Source organism: Nakaseomyces glabratus, chromosome E (assembly GCF_010111755.1).
Source record: "Nakaseomyces glabratus chromosome E, complete sequence".
Taxonomy (NCBI): Eukaryota; Fungi; Ascomycota; class Saccharomycetes; order Saccharomycetales; family Saccharomycetaceae; genus Nakaseomyces; species Nakaseomyces glabratus.
In genome coordinates, this window is record NC_088955.1 from 288,729 (window position 1) to 307,883 (window position 19,155).

The following is a 19,155-nucleotide window of genomic DNA, read 5'->3' on the forward strand; positions in this document are numbered from 1 at the left end:
CTTAACAATCAAGCTCTATGGCACAATATTGCGACCTTCACTTCGATGTTTGCCTTTTTCTTGTTCCTGCCACTTTTTCCAAAATTTTAGAAAAAGCCACTTTTCTGCGGAACTTTCTGTGGTGCCTCACCCAATTTGTTGCGATGAGCCAACCGATTTCTCGCAAACAAGGAAAACCTTGAAAATATTGGAGATCACGTGAACATTTTTATTATAGCCGATTAACATGCAATAGTATACTAGATAGTATCTGGGTAAGGCAATCCGGGTTAGTGTGGCAGAATGGACGTTAGATGATTTGCATCAAGTCTCATTTACAAACACTAGCTCCTTGGCCAGGGTTTTACCGCACCTTTTGGGTAATTTCTTCATGAATTGCTCTGGAGTTTCAATAGCACAAGCTTCGAACTGTAACTTCTTAATCAATATCGCTGTATTGCGACCACAAGCTATAGTAATACTATCGTGGTTGTCTTGTGTAAAAGTTCCGCAGGTTTGGTTGCTAATTACCCGCTCAATCACATCAAAGTCATGTATGAGAACTCTCTTTAGGGACAAGGGTGATTTGCTTTTCAATTGAACTCTCTTGAATGTGTACAATGGGCCTAAAGTTTGTAATCTATTCAGTAGGTCAGTAGCTGAGTCATTCCAATTGATCATCTTGTCCTCAGTTTTAATTCGTGGAGCATAACTGGGCTCATAGTTGCTTTCAATATGCGACACTGGGTCTTGATAAGTCCTCTTCTCTAGAACATCTGCCAATAAATTACCACCTACAATACCCAATTGATCCATCAATTTGGCCAGCTTTGGGGGGCGAGTATCCTCTTGATTAATGAGCGGCGGCAGAGGTCGACTTGCTAGGAGATCACTGACAGGTAATGGATCACTCTGTGCTACTATGCTCCCATGATCAAATTTGGTTGGGTGCAATGTCTGTACTGTCACGCCTGTATATTGGTCTTGGTTGAGCAAAGTATGCTGTAACGGTGCGCTCCCTCGGTATCTGGGCAACAGCGATGGATGTACATTTAGCGAGTATGGCACCCTTCCAATCAATCCATTAGGAATCAATTTTCCAAAAGATACTGCTATAATCATATCTATCTTCTGAGACTCACACAATGAGCTCAATTGTAACATCTCCTCATTGCTGTCGACATGTATAGGTTGGTCAAGTCTCAGATCTTGTGCATATTGCACTATTTCGGGGGACTTCAGCACAGACTTCTTTCTCCCACACCATTTTGGCGGCCTGCTAACCACTTGTATGGAATCTATTACCTGCTTATGCTTCAGCTTCACAAGACTCCTCAGTGCATATGCACTAAACTCATCACTACCAAAGAACAGGATATTTAGTGGTTTAGTGGAAAATTTCCTGGCATAAACTCTCCTTACAGATATAAACGGCAACATATTAACCTTATAAAAGTTGAAACTAAGACATTATTGTCAATTCTAACCATGTGTTATGAACAGTTACAAGAAAGTTGTCCTTTCAAATAGGTGACTAGGTGAGTCGTTCACCACTTCTCGTTATTTGTTAGCACATGTGAAAATTAGTGGATAGAATCTTCCATGTTAGTTTTATCTATACATGTAACTCAAATGAAATACAATTCTAAGTTATTCACCTAATCTGTATGATTTCTTAGTATAACACACTTCCCTTCTATTTTAACCTTGGTTCACACTTGCGCATGTTTCGAATTACGGTTTAGTCCAGATAAGCTATATAAAGGGTATGAAAACGGGGTAAATTAGCAAAAGCGCTCAACATTCACATCTCATGTCAAGTTACAAATGTGCATGTCCTCAATACTCACCCGTTTGACCTGTAGTTCTATCAAGTCTTTATTGCTCATCGCATCCTATCTGAATTTTTCAACTGACCGCCAGCATCGGCTTTTCGACTGAAAAATTTGGCTAAACAACGTGAAATCATAAAAAGTTGCGATGAGCAACTAATAATGTAAATACTATCTTGTATACTGTAGCTGAATCCCATAGCTGAAGTGTTCTGAGCACAACTATATATATATGGAAGGGAGAAGAGTGCCTGGCCCACGACCGATTGGTGCACAGTTGGGTATTGGTATTCAAAGTCCCGGGTTATACATACCTAGAAACCCTAGGAATTATGATCCTGACGATGACGATGATGCTGATGATACAACCTATAGTGAAAATGATGTTAGGCGCAAGAAGCAAAAAACGTGGCTTAATAGTGTTGATGATGCTATTCCTAAGAACATCCTTGATTTTTCTGTGATTGCAAGTGAGGAAGTAGACACATCTGAAGGTGCCAAAGTTCTGAGTGAAGCCTTGGTGAATGAAATCGATGATGAAATGGATTTGCTAACAGATAATACAGAGAGTGATGCTGATAGCAATCTAGCAGGTGAAGAATTGCATAATAGCTCTATGAAATGGCAACTGGGGTGGGATAGTATTCAAACAGATGTACCGAAGGAACTTGAATTATATCCCAGTGTAGATATTCATCACAACTACGATCTCGCATATGCAGCAACTGTTAATGACAACCCGAGAGAAAACAGCTATATACCGAGTGATATCATAAATGAAATGGCCCAGAAGGAGAAAGCCAATAGAAACAATACGGTCAATGATCACAGCGAGAGTAAGAAATTCACACCTCTTGATCCTAATACAGATTTCCTGGTAGCTATTGGTAAAGTACTAACCAAAGCTGACATTAAAAATGATCAAGAAGAACGTGCGCTTGTTGCATATAGACATCCACTCTCTCCGTCAAATTTAATCATCACCTATATGGAAAAAGAAAATATTACTGTGCAAAACAAAGAAAAGGCAGATAGTAATGTGATAATATATAGACCTTCACAAAAGACTTACACATCGATAACAATAAATCTAAATTCTGTCATTAAATGCATAAAGTTTTCGAAACTTGCTGAATCACTGGGTAGCTACTCTGATATGGTCGGAGTCTTGACAGAGAATACTTTAACAGTAATAAAGCTAATAAAATTTGATGCAAAAGAAAAAAAAATAGATTATACATTATTTAACCCGCTAGAATCGAGATTAATTAGCGATTTTACGATTGCAGACTTCGATTTCAATCCATGGGACACTGATATAATAGCCACAATCGATACCAAAGGTAACTGGTCCATTATTGAAATTCCGACAGTCAAAAAGAAAATGCCTAATCCTGAATCTTTAAACCTGAAGGTCAAAAGTAACCATTTTGGCTCAATATTTGATATAGAAGAAATGTCTAATTGGAAAAGGATACGCTGGTCCAACAACCATACTAGACTTGTAGTAATGAATGAATCACGATTGATAGAACTTGATTTCAAGCAAAATTGGCAACAAGAAGTTATACAAGCAAAAACCTGGTCTAAAATTAGAGATGTGGTTGACCTAAATGATAACTTCAAACTGATTCTGACATCGAGGGAGATCATTGTTACAACAATCAATTCTAGTAAAAATACGAGAGACTCTAACCATAAAATTAATTTGAAAAGAGAAGTTTCTTGGCTTCATAATATCTCAGAAGATGATGCGTCGCTAAGATGCCGTGTTCAGAAATACCAATTTCAGAGAAAGACTCTGTTTTTCGTGTACCTCTATTCCAAGAGATTTAATGTAGTATATATCCATGGTTTTTCGATTGGATATAATGATACTATCCAATCATTTGGCGTATCAAAGATTATCTATATACCAGGAATTTACAATATCGACTCAATTGATGTTGAAACTTTGGAGATAAATGATTATTACACTGATTCCATTGATCTCGGTGATATTACTTCAACCTTATTAATATACGACATTGTAGGGAACAAATTGATCAACTATACTCTCAACAACTCCGCTAATTTCGACAACATTCAGTTAAACAATATGGCGATAGAACGATTCAGAGGTCCATTAGTGAAATATCCAATACCCAATGTGCAGGCCCTATTTAAGGAACTACAGAAAGAATATTTGTATGCGATTAGGCAATACAGGAAGATAACAAGGCAAAAGCAAAGAGATAATTTGCAGGATTTTGGTTACGAGTTATCGCAAAAGCTTAATAAGGTTATTGAAGACTCACACGACGTCCGTTCGAAAACTAGCATAAAATTGCAATCACTGATGCCCAAAATACCAGTACAATCTGATTTAACCGAAATCCAATCATTTTTAGAACAACTATCGGAGCATTATAGTGAATTAGGTCTAATATTTACTAATGTAATCAAAACGTTAAACCAAATTATTCATGAAGACATTCCAACAATCGATGTCTTTTACAATAAGCTTTTACAATGCTGGTCCATTGTAGAATCCAATGATCTTAAAAAAGTGGCTGATAAGGTTACGAAAGAAATTGTCACCTTGACAGTCTGGAATGCAATTAAGTGCACTAAGAAATCCGACATCGATGAGCTACGCAGTTTAAATTACGGAAAACTATCAGAGGAGCAGAAATCAATTGTTGACCAATGGGATCTGACTGACGACCAACTACAAGATGGTCTTGTCGATGATGGTGAAGCTAGCGAGCAGATCAGAAGACCAGTGCAGTTCTCACAATACCAGGAATCACAATCACAAATTCCAGTGATCAAATCTTCACAAACCGTACGAACTAGGATAAACTCACAACGCAAGTCCAAAACACCTTCTAGTCAACTAGCACCATCACAGGCATCAATTTTACCATCTAGCATGAGCCCAGCATTCAGTCTGGACTCCCAGCCTCCATTACTCTCGCAAACATTCTCTCAAAGCTCTCAACCTAAGAAACGGAAGAAGAAGAGAATGGGAGGGTTTGGATAACTTAATATAACAAATACAAGCTACAGATATAGACTAATTTTGTATTATAACAAGTATTACTTTTGAGATGTTCATTGTTTAACCACATTTTCTTCGGTTTTGTTTACATCAAATAAATCTGGAAACAAGCAAAATAATGTCAGAGATCGCTAATACTCTACTTTGGCATGAATAATGTTACTAATGCCTAATAATTCTGGTTAACGTCATGATATACTCATGGAATGAAAATACCAGTATGACCAGCACCAAGATCCACGCTAGCGCTCAAACGCATCACTAAATACGTTACCAGCATTTTGTACACTGTAGCCAGCATTTTTTTAATGTATCAACTTGCTACGGAGGTTTCTCTGGTAATCTTATGAACACAGAACGAACTTGCTGGATCACATGTATTTACAACCAGCCAATTACGATGATAGCTTTATAAATTCACAACTAATCTATCAGGCAACATAATTGTCAGAATACATCAGAGACTTTAGCTTTGTATAATAGGTAAATCTATATATTTTTTTATTTGTTTGTTTGTGTTTTTTTATTTATGTTTACTTGCATAACTAGCGTCAATCCAATGAGCAATAACAATTAGTTACATTTTAATGAAAATAAACATGGTATACTGTTTACTAATAAAAACAAATAATGCTAGCCGACAAATGTAAATAGTCAAGCTGTTGTTTGAAATACCAGTATCTGTATCTGATTAGCAGAGCATCCAAGTGGAAAATGGAAAAATAATATCGACATCGAAACAGAATTCAATCTAAAAATTTTGTGATATATAAATGCCCAATAATTTGGGAAGTTATTCTAGATCGATTTGCTGTATTTTTATTATTATTATTTTAATTTTATTCAACATCGAAACACCATCAAATAAATCCCATACTATCAAGACCAACTCAATTTCATTCTTTAACAGATTACTTAAAATTGATTTAAGACACACCCATTTATTTCAACAATTATTATAAAGTTCTATTAAAATATAAGATGCTACCGTTCATACAATTACTGTATCTGGCGCTATACCTAACTAGCGATGTTCTCGCAATGCCGCTACGTAAAAGGGAAATTGTAACAAGAGTACACACCGCCAGCACCACTAACACTGTGACCAATTTCTTTTCTACCACCACTCAGGTTATTATTGCACCAACTGTACAGGTAATTATTAGTGGTGATACTACCCTTTTCAGTACTATGGTTGGAGAAGGTGGTGACATTAACGCTGAACCAACAACAACCATAACTTCCATAATCCAAGTAAAGAGGGTTTCTTTAGCTAATGAGCAACCAACTGCAACTTCCACAACCCCAATGCTAGACAGTTCATCATCATCTGCTACCACTACATCCTCTGCTATTTCATCTGACATTACTACTACTTCTATTCCAAGTTCTTCTAGCATACCAACAACTACACCATCATCGTCGTCGTCATCGTCGTCATCGTCGTCATCCATACAGTCATCATCAATTAGATTTGCCAGCCAAGTAGTTAATTTAGAGAATGTCGAAGCCAATCAAAATCAGCAAAAGCAGGAAGAACAACAACATGTTCATAACACCGCTCATATATCGACTCCTGTCGTAGAGATGACTACTACCACCTCTTCATCAAGTACCACTACATTGGAACCAACCGCAAGTCAAAGCTCAACATCTAATAATAATGCCGATACTACTATCAAATCAGCTCCAATTGCTATTGCATATTCACCATACAACAATGATGGTACGTGTAAGAGCGCTGATCAAGTAAAAGAAGATTTGCAACTAATTAAGTCCAAGGGCATTAATCAAATTCGTATGTATGGTACTGACTGTAATTCATTACAAACTGTATTGCCAAATGCAAAGAGTATTGGCCTATCCGTTAATCAAGGTTTATGGATTACTAGCTCAGGTGTTGATTCCATCGACATTCCACTACAACAGTTGATTAACTACGGTCAAACTAACGGCTGGGATGTATTTGCCTATATTACTGTAGGTAACGAAGCTGTTATCTCTCAATACTGTTCCGTAAGTGACTTGGTTTCTAAGATTGGACAGGTTAGAGGTCAATTGAAAGCAGCTGGATATACTGGTCAATTGACAACAAGTGAGCCTCCTGTCACCTATGAACAACACCCTGAATTATGTACAGCTTCAGGCATTGACTTCGTTGGTATCAATCCACATGCCTACTTTGATACATATTCCAGTGCAGATACAGCCGGCTCCTTTGTAAAGGGTCAGATCGAACTAGTACAAAAAGCTTGTGGCACTGGTAATATTGTAGTCACCGAAACTGGTTATCCATCTGCCGGTATTCAAAATGGTGGTAATATCCCATCGAAACCAAATCAGCTCATCGCTATTCAAAAAATTCTAGAAGCCACTAACAACCAGGTCACATTGCTATCCTGTTTCAACGATTTTTGGAAGGCGCCTGGCCCATATGGTATTGAACAATACTTTGGTATCTTGGACAACCTGCCATGAACCTAGAAGATCCAAACAATAAAAGATAGCCGAAGGCTGGATACTTCATCAACTATCGATCAGACTTTATTCAAATTACATGCCTTGGTCCAACCAATTAACTCATAAAAAATAATTATCGAAATGTTAAAACCAAGGCAATATGTAATCTAATGTCCCCTCAAAAGTAATGATTAACAATACAAACCAAACAAAATTAATATAGATAAAATTGCATATTGCATTGGTTAAGCAAGCTATAACCCTCGCATCAGATGATATAAAACATATCATCAATCCTCACCTCACAAAATTGTATAATATTCAATCTCAACTAACTTAAGTGTCTAAATTGCATTTAGACATATATAGTATCATTTATTTTCCATAATTTTTAGTTATTAATATTATTTTCGTTCCAATTGTATCAAATTTAATTATGATGCTCAAAATTTATTTGTTGAAATGATTGTCTTATTTGCTGTTGCTAACGTCTAATATACAGATATTCATAGTATTTAAATAGTTTTAAGTTTACCTTCAAAGAAATGTTTAACGCTCTTTCAAAGCCTTGTTTCTCTTTTCTCTTCTCCTCAATCTTTCAACCTTCTTAGCATGCATCTTGGCCGCCAATCTTTCGTATCTCTCTTTCTCTTCCTTCTTCTCACGTCTCAATTTCATAGCCTCAATTTGCTGCCTCTTAGTTTCTAACTTTTCATCCTTTAATGCCTTTAACCTCTCCTTATATTGCTGTTCTTCAAGCCTCTTCTGTTTCTTTAGTTCCCAGGACGTGAGCTTCTTGTTTTTAACAACACGACTGTTAGCACGCAATGGCTCCTTCTCTTGCTTCCATACACGCTTACTCACTGGCAACCCTTTAGCTTCTTCTTCAACCATTGCTGTTTCGTGGACTTTGTATGAGTTCAAATGAGATTATTAAACTAGAATCAATAATATGCTCTTTATAAGTTGCGATGAGCTCATCGCATCGGTCCTGTGAAATTTTTCACTTTTCATGGAAAAACTCCAAAATATATGCTGAATCACAATGAAAGTCATACAAAAATTACTACTACAGAAATTGCAGATGTTAATGAATAACATAACCAAGCAATACGGGAATAACTAATATGCGAACTGTACTACCAGTTCACAGGTTTGTGCGAACGGTTTACCTACCTGCGCGCCGGCTAGTAAAGGCAAATGTAGGGGCGCAAAAGATAGCACCAGCAGCCAGTTCTGCGATTCTGCCGAAGGACCTAGACATTGATATACGAGGTATCGAAGATCCAAAAGTCTTAGAGATGAAAGTGAAACAATTACAAGAGTTTACTAGAAATATAAAGACTGAGATAAAGCGTCGAGCGAAGCAAAAACACACTGAAGAGCAACCTCTCGAGCTCAGCAACAATGAAGATATTTCAGCTGTATTTAATGCAGTTGTAAATACTCCAAAGAAAGCTGATTCTATCGGAAAAGGGATCACTGAAAAGTTGATGGAGAATACTGTCGATCAGATCATCGATAATGTGGTACCGAAGGCGATACAGGAACGAATTGCTGACAAATCTTTAATGGTCAGAGCGCTAGTGCGTACATCGGTTCATACCCCTATTGAATCCAATATGCTTGTTAAAAAATTAGCAGAATCCGAGATGAGACTAAAAGGTTTGCCGCAAGAAGATATTCGTACATTTTTAAAGAAAAGTATAAAGAATCTAAACTTCACCAACATTTTAGAATTGGATAAAATGCTCTTGGAATATGTTGGAAATGACATAAGCAAATTCTCTGATAACATGTACAAGTGCCTATTTTCTAACCTGTCAAAACTAAATGCCCAAAGCACACAACATAGTAAAGATGATCTTGTGATTAAAATGTTCAACAAATTATTGAAAAGGTATGATACGAATCTGAACACTACAAACGCAAATGTTTGGAATGAAAAGATGACTAACGTCATATTATCTTACTGCATTAATTATAGTATCAAATTGAAAGACTTTGAAATCACCGATAAATTTGTCTCGAAATTTAAGAATGATTACAAACTACTACCTGATAAACAAAATTATACAAGTATAATACACTTCTATTCGAAGCTGGGACTCAGTGATAAAGCCTGGGATACCTTTGATACCATGAAGTTTCTATCGAGATCTCATGCACCTGATACAAAAGCTTATAACAGTGTTTTGATGCTATGTAAACAAGAAAAAGACTTCAGAAAGACAATTGACCTATATCATGAAATGGTTGACAAGAAAGTGCCAATGGATGCTAGAACTTATACAACTATGATTCATACATTAGCGGCTGCTAGTACAGATTCTTATACTAGTGAGGGTAAGTCTGATTCACTCCGGATATTGGGTTGGAAACTGATCAATGAGCTTTCAAAGAATTTGCAATATGATGTTATGAAAAACAAACATATACTGATTTCGATGCTCTCATTATCTGCATATGATGGTGATCTGGGTATGGCAAGAGCGTTGTATTACAAGATTTTCCATCAAAAGTCCGACGAACTTTATGCCACAATGAATCCAGCTCAATTAGAAAATCTCTCAGCAAAAGATATTTTGTCATACGTGTTGGATCCGAAAGTACTGAATTATTTGCTTCTAGCGTACTCAAGATATGATAAGGGACGCTTACCATTAATTTTAGCGAACGATGAGGGTTCTACATTGAGAAGAAATGTTATCAATGCTGTTGATTTTGGAGGGCATTCATCAGAGATGTCTGCACTTGAGTTGGCGAATAAAATCACAATACCATTTTTGCCATATTCAGAAATTTCTGAAAACTGGCAAATAATTGCGGAATCAAGAGCGCTATGGTTGTTTAACCTTGAATATGGTGGCATTACTGATATTTCCCTCACATCATCAATACAAGAAAATGCGATGATTTATAGAGACCAAGCCATAGATATTAATGAATTCAAGTTAAAGATTATGAATGACTTGATCGAATGGAAGACCGAAAACCTGAACAACACAGTTTTAAATCCAACCCTTTTACAGACGTTTTTAACAATTCCTTTAAAAAGTGGTAATAGAGAAGAATTTTACAGTAGATTGAATGCCTTTACATTTCAGCAACATAACTTAAACTCCGTGATGGAAAAGTTTTATGAATATAAACCAGAGTCAGAGGAATATAATGATTGCCTCAAATATTTTGAGAGTCTGAAAAGAAAAATTCTAATGTCGAATAGTCACTACGATCTTGTTATGAAGGCTGCTACTAAATTTGGAGATATTGACGCTGCCAATCAAGTTTGGAAAGATAGAGGTGAGTACAGGAAAACTACCAGCTTTGCTAAGCTACCTACCAAGGATAGAATTATTAGTGATTCTAACTTTGCAAAGCTTATGGTTGAGTTTTTTGTTTCTCAGAGGCTATATTCTGATGCTATGGCCGTTGTTTTATCCTCCAAAAATTTTATCAAATGGGACTACTCAATGGTTAAATCTCTACACCATGGCCTGATTGAAGCTGAAGATATTATAAATATTGAAAAATTGCTTGACGTTGTCAACCGTAGCAAAGGTACAAAGAAAGCAGTTGATGTCATTAATGAACAAATCGAGGAACTCAAGTTATCCTAAGTTAAGGATGCTAAAGGTTTCAAATACAAACCGCTAGGGAGGATGGAGTTCAGAGAAAAATGTGTGCATATGTAATTACGAGAACACTATACCATGTAAATATATACAATTTTGCATTTCATAATTAGAAATTAATGTTTAATCCAAATAAATGTTATAGATGAGAAAAGTTACAGAAAAATTGATAGCCATAAGAAGAAAAAAACCTCAAATATCAGATCCACTTTGAGCCATGTCTAGTTCCTCTTGTAGCTCTTCAACCTCAACCTTTAGTTTAGTAACTTCATTTTCTAGACTCTTGCCATAATAATCAATGTAATAAGTAGCACCGTTATGTGCAGCACATAAGAATATAGCTAAAAGAAAGAACTGCGACCATATTTCATCATATTTAATCCAGATATTGCAAAGAAGCATAGTCGAAAGTTGGTACAGGTACTGTGATAACGTATATATTACAATCGGCCAAGGTGTGGGTAATTTCACGGCCCAGAAGTCCTTGTATTGATGAGTAGTCAGGTAATGGAAACTAGTTTCACGCTGACCAGCTTGTATCTTTGAGCTCTTCCTTAATGTGATAAAGTAATGGTATAAAACTTGCCAGATTAGGTAATACAGGGACGTGTTAATGATATTGGTCTTTAACGATATGGAGTTGCGAGGGTCTAGTATAACTGCACCAGGGAATCTTTCTGCTCTATACTCTGGTGAAATAGCCCTGTATATCACAAAAATAGAACATGGGGGGATAATATGGATAAAACAGGAAGTGGTTTTGTCTATTGAATGAATCACCAGCGAATTCCGCCATGTAATAACAGCAAAGCTGAGGGAACCAAATGTCAGTGCAAAGCATGATAAGAAAAGTGTTTGATTGCGTGGAAACACCCAAATGTAAGCAAGGCAAAGAATATTAACAAAGTAACACAAGTCCGCTAAGAAATAATGGTTATTGGTCTTGTAGTAAGTGTAAAACCGGATTGGAATTAAAATACAGAACAAAACTGTGTAGTAAACGTGGAAGTATTGTGGGAACCGGCCCATGATGAATCCGATGAAGAATATATTAAACAGCGTAAATGGGTAAAATAACTTTTCTAGCGTAGATGTTTTGTGGAAAAATAGCCTGTTTAAGGGTCCGTCCCATTTCTTGATTTGCTCGACAAGTCTCTCCCTGTGCTTCTTGATTAACCTCTTATGGTCCCCGTTTAGTTTATCCTTGGCTCGTTGCCACGTCTTCTTATAATCATAGTTTTGTATAGTCGGAAATTGAGTGTAATGTATCTTAGAGGCTATGGGATCCAGTAGCTCCACTAGGTTGCCCAACGACAACTCAGACCGCAGCTCATCCTTCTCTTCAGTAGCCATATTAAATGGTTGTATTGTGGTGTATTTGCTTTCTACTAGCCAAAATGCAGATGTTTGGACCAGTGAGTTTTAAATATGGTTCGATTACCCTTTAAGACTCGGGCTGTTTTTCGTTTCTTAGCACCTCTAAGCGTTCCTGACTGGATGCTGATTCATTAACTTGAGTGTGTCTGGGAAGTTAAAGGGTTTTTCAGGTACTAAAAGCTCTAACTTCAAGCATTTTTCTTTTGAATATATATATTTATAGTTTCATTATAATTGCAGACCGAGCGCTTATACGATATACTCCTTAGTATTAGGGTCGAGGGTACGGAGAAACGCGATGTTTAGGTCTATGTTTCCTGGGATCAGTCGTGGTGTGTCCACTAGACCGTTGGGTTTTGGCGCTAGTAGAGCTACCACTAGGGTGGCTGCTTCTAGGTTAACCAATAGATTTGCCACTAGGATGTCTGGTGCACGAATGGCTACCACTACAGCGCAGGCCAAGAAGGAGAAAGGCATCAAGCTGCTGATGAAGAAGTACGGCTCTTCAGCACTGATTGTATACATAGGTTTAATGCTAATTGACCTGCCGTTGTGCTATCTGGCAGTACACTCGCTTGGTGATGAAACCATTGCGATTTACTTGAACAGAGCTAAGCGTCTATTTGGCTACGGGAAGGACGAATATGAACTGGTAGACGAAATGAATCGCAAGAAACATGAGAAGGAGGCCAAAGTTCAGTACTCAGAGAGCTGGTGGACTCAGATGAAGAACAGCCACATGCTCACAGAGCTGATTCTGGCTTATGGTTTGCACAAGAGCTTAATTGTGGTGCGTATACCGTTGACTGCAGCAATTACGCCATACGCCGCCAAAATCTTCAAGAAATACGGCCTAGTTTCCAGGCTAAACTTCACAAGAACCATGGCTGATGACGCCAAGATACGCTATAAATAGAGAATACGCTGCCAAATTTTATTTTCCATCACTAACATGTGATTTATTTAACTATTGTTGACTTGTAATTAGCTTTCATTTTTCCTCTAACCATGGACCACAAATCTATTATAGTTCCATATGAGATGAATCAAAAAGAAAGGAAACCAAAAAACCAAAAAATATACGTTGATAGTTCTAGAAAGGATCTGGGCACAGTGCCATATCAGCCTCGTTGCATTGAGATGCAAGATAGCATTTTTGAGTTCTGAAAGTTCTGGAAGTTCTACAATTATCACAGGGGCCCCTATTGGCCTTCACGGAATGTTGAGTGACAAAAAATTTACCATATGAAAGATAATACAATACGTATATGGAGAAGCCAACTTCTGTCGTGTTGGAGCTGGCCTGCTCTTGTACCAATCCAATTGAACTTAACTCTCGCACACCTGGCTTCCCAATTGTTCTCGGGTTTGGCTTTACTACCCCCACCCAGGTAGAACAGAAGCAAAGGTGCGATGAGCTCTACACCTAGGTGTATAGGTGAAGCAAGGCCATTGAGTTGAGACATTTCTTTTGATAAAAATAAATATCTAGGGCACCTTTTGCTGGAAATCGAAGGGATTGAGCTAATGTCATTTCTTTTTTTTCTTAACTTGGACTTTGTTGGATCAGATCAATTTGTTAAGGGGGATGCGTTGATCCAATCCTAGTGCATAATAGGGCTACCCGGTTAGGTAACTCTGATCCAGATATACTAAACGAAAATGATTTCAATTGACCCCAGTTGCTGATATATAAGCTGGGGTATTTCGAGATGTATTCAGCATTACATTGGAGGCAAAAAGACCTCGAATATTAAGACGGTAATCGCAGCTCTATGATATAGTCTAAGGGATATATTTAACTCTGTGATGCATAATTGCCAATTCGAAAATAATGGCTGCCTTTAACGATTATTGCGCTGTTTGCGAAAAGTTGCTTGATGGTTTGGATATTTACTGTTCAGAAGAGTGTAAGCACCTCGATGAAGCTTTTAGAGATGATGCTGAATCAACAATTGATCCTTTGCTAAAGTCACCGTTGCTCTATGCTCAATCAGGTATTGATCATGAAGACATGGACGATCTGGAACTTCCCGCTTCTGATAGCTTACAGGTACCTAGAACCATGGGCCGCTTACGCAATCTGTGCCCTATACAAGAAGTATGCAATGATGAAAAAGCAGCAGCACAAAATTATAGACTATGGCTACAATACAACAGTACGTAAAGGTGGACTAGTGTTGTAGAACCCTTAGTTGTTTAAGGATTTATTCTTCAAGTTAACGATAGCTGCTCAGTCACTATTTTATACTGACATACATTGGATTTTAGTTTTTATTGGTTTTTGTACACTTTTTCTTTTTATTTCACCTTTTGTGGTTACATTTTGTTGGTTATTATCATGTTTTTGGACTTTCTTTTAACTTATTAACGAATTTTATATGGTTTCTCTTTTCTCGGCTTCATATTAGACTAACATTTTTTATAAACTATTTAGATAATAGATAAATTTTTTTGAGATGAAAGTAGAATATTCAATCGAATTTTTTGTACGTGAGCCTTTTATTATCAACAATTGACGATAATTTTGGAATTACTTTATAATGCAGATATAATATAAATTTATGCTTGGTTTAGTTTATGTTAATTAACATATTTACATACCTCTGAAAACGTTTTTGCTTGCCCTTCTTCTTCCCTCAAATCTAGGTTTCGCTCTACCGTTGTCAGGTTTATTGTCATCGTCATCTTCATCGCTGTCTGATGAAGCTCTATGCATTCTCTTTGGCTTGGGAGATTTCTTACCAGGCACAAAAGTTAGCTCAGCTGCACCACGGTGGTTACGACGAAGAACTTGAGCGGTGGATTTCTTATCAGTGTTTTCTTCCTCCAAAGTTTTAACTTGCTCGGCAAATGTAACAGATCTCTTCTCGCCGTTAACTGAAAGTCCACTATCAGAAACCTTCATTCCATCTAGGAACTTCTCAGCTTCTTCTTTATCCTTTCTTCTACGTTCAATAACTTTCCTTTGCTTTTCTGCTTTTCTCTTCTCAGCTTCAGTTAACTCAGCCTTATCTTCTTCACTCTCGCTCTCACTTTCACTCTCGCTATCGCTATAGTGACCATTCTTCATGGCTATTCTTTCTTCATCAGATTCTTCGGCTGCAGTTAGGGCTCTAATACGTTTAGCAGCACCTTCGTCAGTTTCTTTAGCAGATTTAACTGGGTTCAATTGCTTGTAATCATAATCGTTCTCATCAACTTTGAAATCTTCATCTTCAAACATTTCCTTGAAACGATCATCTGTAAGAATTTTACTGGCTGCTGAGTCACCACGTTTGGTTGTAATTTTCTCGACAAGATCTTTATTAAATTTGACTTTAGGTTTCGATACCGCGCCAGAAGTTCTGATTCTTGATTCTCTTTCCTTCTCAATCCTGCGTCTGATTTCTCTCTCTCTTTCATCTTTGTAAGCATTTGGATTAGCAATCAAAGAAACCTTATCATATAATTCTGTATTAATGAAGAAACCATGCATATATGCTCTTAGAACATTCGAGCCCACCAAATGAGTGATATTTAACTTCTTTACATCATCTCTCGTTATGAATCTGTAGTTCGAGTAAACTGAGTCACTTGGTTTCTCTTCTAGTTCTTCGGTGATGGAGTCCAAGAAAGAACACCATCTTGGAGATGGACCAAGAGTAGGAATGTAATATGTATGCATTGGAATACCTTCATTGGCGGTGAAGAACATACCTGAGCCTGGGATGTGTTCAATATCGTTAATGTCGACACTAGGTTCCATTGAGGCGTATGCTTTACCAGTATCTTTATTCCAAATCTTGGCGATTCTTTTATCACATGTTAGAATGTTATCACTGTTTTCAACACCAACGTTATCAAGCCATATTATCTTCTTGATATCAAACCCATAACCTTGATCCTTGACCTGGTATGGCTCAGAAGTACGCAAGTCGTATAAATAAGAATAACCAGTAGATGTACCACAGGCAAAGTTTAAACCATCTCTTCTGAAACTTGATGTAGTAACTTGAAAATCAGAGTTATCCAAATCATTTTCTAACACGAGTTTAGCAGCTCTTGTTCTTGCTCTTGGATCCCAGAATTCTACCGTATTATTTTCCATGGATACAGATATCAACCCGTTGACATCACACATAGTTACATGATTCACACCTTCATCATCTAATTTGAATGGGTTTAGGAATCTACCCTGCTCTAGGTTAAGTCTATAAAGTTCGTTGCTGCTGGCACCGACATATAGGTCACAATTCACAGGATTATAAGTCAAACTACGACCAAATTTTGGTATTCTGGTTGTGTAATGGATACCACCTTTACTTTGAAATTGGATACTTCTGTCGTTTTGTAGATGAACACTCTTGGTCCAGTCATCTGATATAAGCACGAAGTCAACATTTTCAGCATCAGTATGTCTGTCGAACTTCATAGACAAGTTGGCAAAATCATATACGTGAATCTGTGGCTTATAAGTACCGGTAGCCATCGCATAGTTACCATCTTTTGTAACACGAATCTTGTTGGAGGCTTCACTAAACTCAAAGTCCTGAATCAATTCAACTCTGTTCTGATACTCTAAATCGTTCTTTAGGGACCTCTTACGCTTCTTTGCAATCCAGTCAGGCAAAGAACGAGATACATTGGTACCAGAGACCTGGTAAACAGAGATATCATTAGCAGATGTGGACTTCAACACCATCTTGCAATATTTTATCGTCTTTTTATGTTGGGCCTTGTTTATCTGAACAAATACAGTCTTTATAACTCTTCTTAAACCATTATATTAATGCGATGAGCTAGCTCATCGCATTTTTTTTTTTTTTTTTTCGTTCTGAAAATTTTTTTTCAAAACAGCGATGAGCTCACATAATTAAGGATTATAACAGTTAGAGATAAGAAGGATCACCTTTGAGCTGTTAGTCAGAAATGGTTGGTTTCCTATATTGAATTGTTGCCTATTAAATAAAATATTATATAGAAATAAAACTAAGGTTGATACTAAATTTTGGCTAAATCCTACATTACTTACTGATTGGAGAAGGGTGTAGACTCCATGGGTACCAAAGAAATTATTAGCGTTCGTTTGATGGAACGCGTTCATTGAGGTGATGTATACCAATCTTGCTGTAACTTTGTTACGCGGCGCCATTTAGTCGGCTATAAAGAATAACATTGGCTCAGACTTTAAGCAGGTTATATAGTGTAACACTCCTCTAAATCGTAGTATATGTTTTTTGCGGGCACATGGCGCAGTTGGTAGCGCGCTTCCCTTGCAAGGAAGAGGTCATCGGTTCGATTCCGGTTGCGTCCATATATTTTTTTTTTGTTTCTCGTAGTATACTCTGCTGTCAGGAACAATATCATGAGTTTTTCTATTACCAACAGAATAGGTTCTCCTATCATATGATGTATCTTGTTTGAGTTTTTTCTAGTGTTTGCTATAATACTTTGCGCCAATCTATTTTTAGCTTTTGCCCAGAGAATATTTCCACATTCCTAGCTATTTTTAGCGCGCCGTCAAAAAAGATAATAAAATGAATGTTATAATATTACATGATACATGAGAGGTCGAATAGGCGCGTAGCGCTATTCCATATGGGTGGGATGAACAAGTGTAGCTGTTCCATATATGTTGATATACTAAAAGTGTCTTAGGTGAATGTCTTATGTCTTAAAGGATTGTGCATAGGTTGTTTTTTTTCTTTTTCTTCTTCTCCTGTTTTATTTCAGCAGGAGATGCAGATGACTGAGGTGATGATGCATGTGCTCTTGGTTTCTGCTTCTTTGAGGCGGCAGTCGCTGGTGCAGTACCCTTCTTATCTTGTTGTGTATTTCTAGAGCTGTTTGTAGCTATCTGCTTGCGTAATGTGTCCTGATTTGATCCGCTTTGGTGTTTCTTCAGCGATCCTGGCGAATTTGATCTATTCGTGTTTGTTCTGGATAAGGTAGACTTCTTGGTAGATTGTTGTGACGATGGAGTCGCGTTGCTGTTGCTCCGTGTGTTCTTAAAAGGTGAGTGTGGTCTGTCGTTATTCGATGACATGTTGCCCTGGCTCCCGTTCTTCCTCAGTGGATCATTTAGGGATGCTTGCGAGAGGGATGGGTGGTTGTTGGTGGTGTTCGTCACCGTTTCTATCTCATTCCTTATGATCTGCCTCACCAGGTCAACGAATACTTCGTCGACGTTGCTGCGCAGCAAGGCGCTGGTTTCATAGAAGGGCACTTTACCCCACTGCGAGCTCACGCCGATACCTTCCTCGACTGGGATGATTCTGTCGTCTACCAGATCGGCCTTGTTGCCGACCAGCACCATGGGCACCCGCTGGGAGTCCTTGATCCGCAGCACTTGTTCTTTCAGCTCCATCAGTTCGCGCAGGGAGTCGCGGTCTGTCACAGAGTACACCAGCAGGAAGCCCATGCCGGCCTTTATGTACAGCTCCCGCATCGCGGTGAACTGCGCCACGCCCGCGGTGTCCAGAATCTCCAGGTCAAACACCTTGTTGTCGATCTCGATTGTCTTACGGTATGAATCCTCGATGGTGGGGTCGTACGTGTCCAAGTAAACACCTTGCACAAACTGCACGGTCAGCGAGGACTTCCCTACACCACCGGCACCCAGCACTACCAGCTTATAATCACGCATCTCTTCCTGGCTTTTTGCTTAATACCTGTCCTGCCAGTGCCAGTGCCAATGCCAGTGCCAATGCAAGGATCAGCATCACCATTGTTATATGAGAATTTTTTTATTTTTTTTTGCCCTCCCGCAAGGAGAAGTCGCAGGTGAAGAACGAGAATGCCGAGCAAATTCCTGGAGAGCAAATAAATTCGTACCAGGCATCATCAT

The 19,155-nt window shown here is 37.9% G+C and overlaps 10 protein-coding genes and 1 non-coding gene across 11 annotated transcripts; 6 read left to right on the forward strand and 5 right to left on the reverse strand.

The window, feature by feature from the left end:
- Positions 1-303: 303 nt before the first annotated feature.
- FMT1 (methionyl-tRNA formyltransferase) lies at positions 304-1,419 on the reverse strand (the record flags this gene model as incomplete). Its single annotated transcript, XM_445814.1, has 1 exon — positions 304-1,419. The coding sequence occupies one exon, from the start codon at positions 1,417-1,419 to the stop codon at positions 304-306; it is 1,116 nt and encodes a 371-aa protein (XP_445814.1).
- Positions 1,420-2,043: 624 nt separating this feature from the next.
- On the forward strand, positions 2,044-4,836 carry RRN6 (Rrn6p; the record flags this gene model as incomplete). The annotated part of the gene is made up of 1 exon (XM_445815.1): positions 2,044-4,836. One exon carries the CDS (start codon positions 2,044-2,046, stop codon positions 4,834-4,836), a length of 2,793 nt encoding a protein of 930 aa, XP_445815.1.
- Positions 4,837-5,835: 999 nt separating this feature from the next.
- GVI51_E02695 (uncharacterized protein) lies at positions 5,836-7,332 on the forward strand (the record flags this gene model as incomplete). Its single annotated transcript, XM_445816.1, has 1 exon — positions 5,836-7,332. The coding sequence occupies one exon, from the start codon at positions 5,836-5,838 to the stop codon at positions 7,330-7,332; it is 1,497 nt and encodes a 498-aa protein (XP_445816.1).
- Positions 7,333-7,863: 531 nt separating this feature from the next.
- On the reverse strand, positions 7,864-8,208 carry CGR1 (Cgr1p; the record flags this gene model as incomplete). The annotated part of the gene is made up of 1 exon (XM_445817.1): positions 7,864-8,208. One exon carries the CDS (start codon positions 8,206-8,208, stop codon positions 7,864-7,866), a length of 345 nt encoding a protein of 114 aa, XP_445817.1.
- A 233-nt stretch (positions 8,209-8,441) lies between these two features.
- On the forward strand, positions 8,442-10,934 carry CCM1 (Ccm1p; the record flags this gene model as incomplete). Its single annotated transcript, XM_445818.1, has 1 exon — positions 8,442-10,934. One exon carries the CDS (start codon positions 8,442-8,444, stop codon positions 10,932-10,934), a length of 2,493 nt encoding a protein of 830 aa, XP_445818.1.
- A 207-nt stretch (positions 10,935-11,141) lies between these two features.
- On the reverse strand, positions 11,142-12,302 carry GPC1 (glycerophosphocholine acyltransferase; the record flags this gene model as incomplete). Its single annotated transcript, XM_445819.1, has 1 exon — positions 11,142-12,302. One exon carries the CDS (start codon positions 12,300-12,302, stop codon positions 11,142-11,144), a length of 1,161 nt encoding a protein of 386 aa, XP_445819.1.
- Positions 12,303-12,624: 322 nt separating this feature from the next.
- Positions 12,625-13,242, forward strand: NAT2 (Nat2p; the record flags this gene model as incomplete). Its single annotated transcript, XM_445820.1, has 1 exon — positions 12,625-13,242. The coding sequence occupies one exon, from the start codon at positions 12,625-12,627 to the stop codon at positions 13,240-13,242; it is 618 nt and encodes a 205-aa protein (XP_445820.1).
- A 918-nt stretch (positions 13,243-14,160) lies between these two features.
- GVI51_E02805 (uncharacterized protein) lies at positions 14,161-14,493 on the forward strand (the record flags this gene model as incomplete). The annotated part of the gene is made up of 1 exon (XM_445821.1): positions 14,161-14,493. One exon carries the CDS (start codon positions 14,161-14,163, stop codon positions 14,491-14,493), a length of 333 nt encoding a protein of 110 aa, XP_445821.1.
- Positions 14,494-14,922: 429 nt separating this feature from the next.
- On the reverse strand, positions 14,923-17,460 carry ENP2 (ribosome biosynthesis protein ENP2; the record flags this gene model as incomplete). The annotated part of the gene is made up of 2 exons (XM_445823.2): positions 14,923-17,067; positions 17,341-17,460. The coding sequence occupies 2 exons, from the start codon at positions 17,458-17,460 to the stop codon at positions 14,923-14,925; spliced, it is 2,265 nt and encodes a 754-aa protein (XP_445823.2).
- An 89-nt stretch (positions 17,461-17,549) lies between these two features.
- On the forward strand, positions 17,550-17,622 carry tA(UGC)3. Its single transcript has one exon. It is a non-coding gene; the product is annotated as a tRNA-Ala (tRNA).
- A 360-nt stretch (positions 17,623-17,982) lies between these two features.
- RSR1 (Ras family GTPase RSR1) lies at positions 17,983-18,954 on the reverse strand (the record flags this gene model as incomplete). The annotated part of the gene is made up of 1 exon (XM_445824.1): positions 17,983-18,954. One exon carries the CDS (start codon positions 18,952-18,954, stop codon positions 17,983-17,985), a length of 972 nt encoding a protein of 323 aa, XP_445824.1.
- Positions 18,955-19,155: the final 201 nt, after the last annotated feature.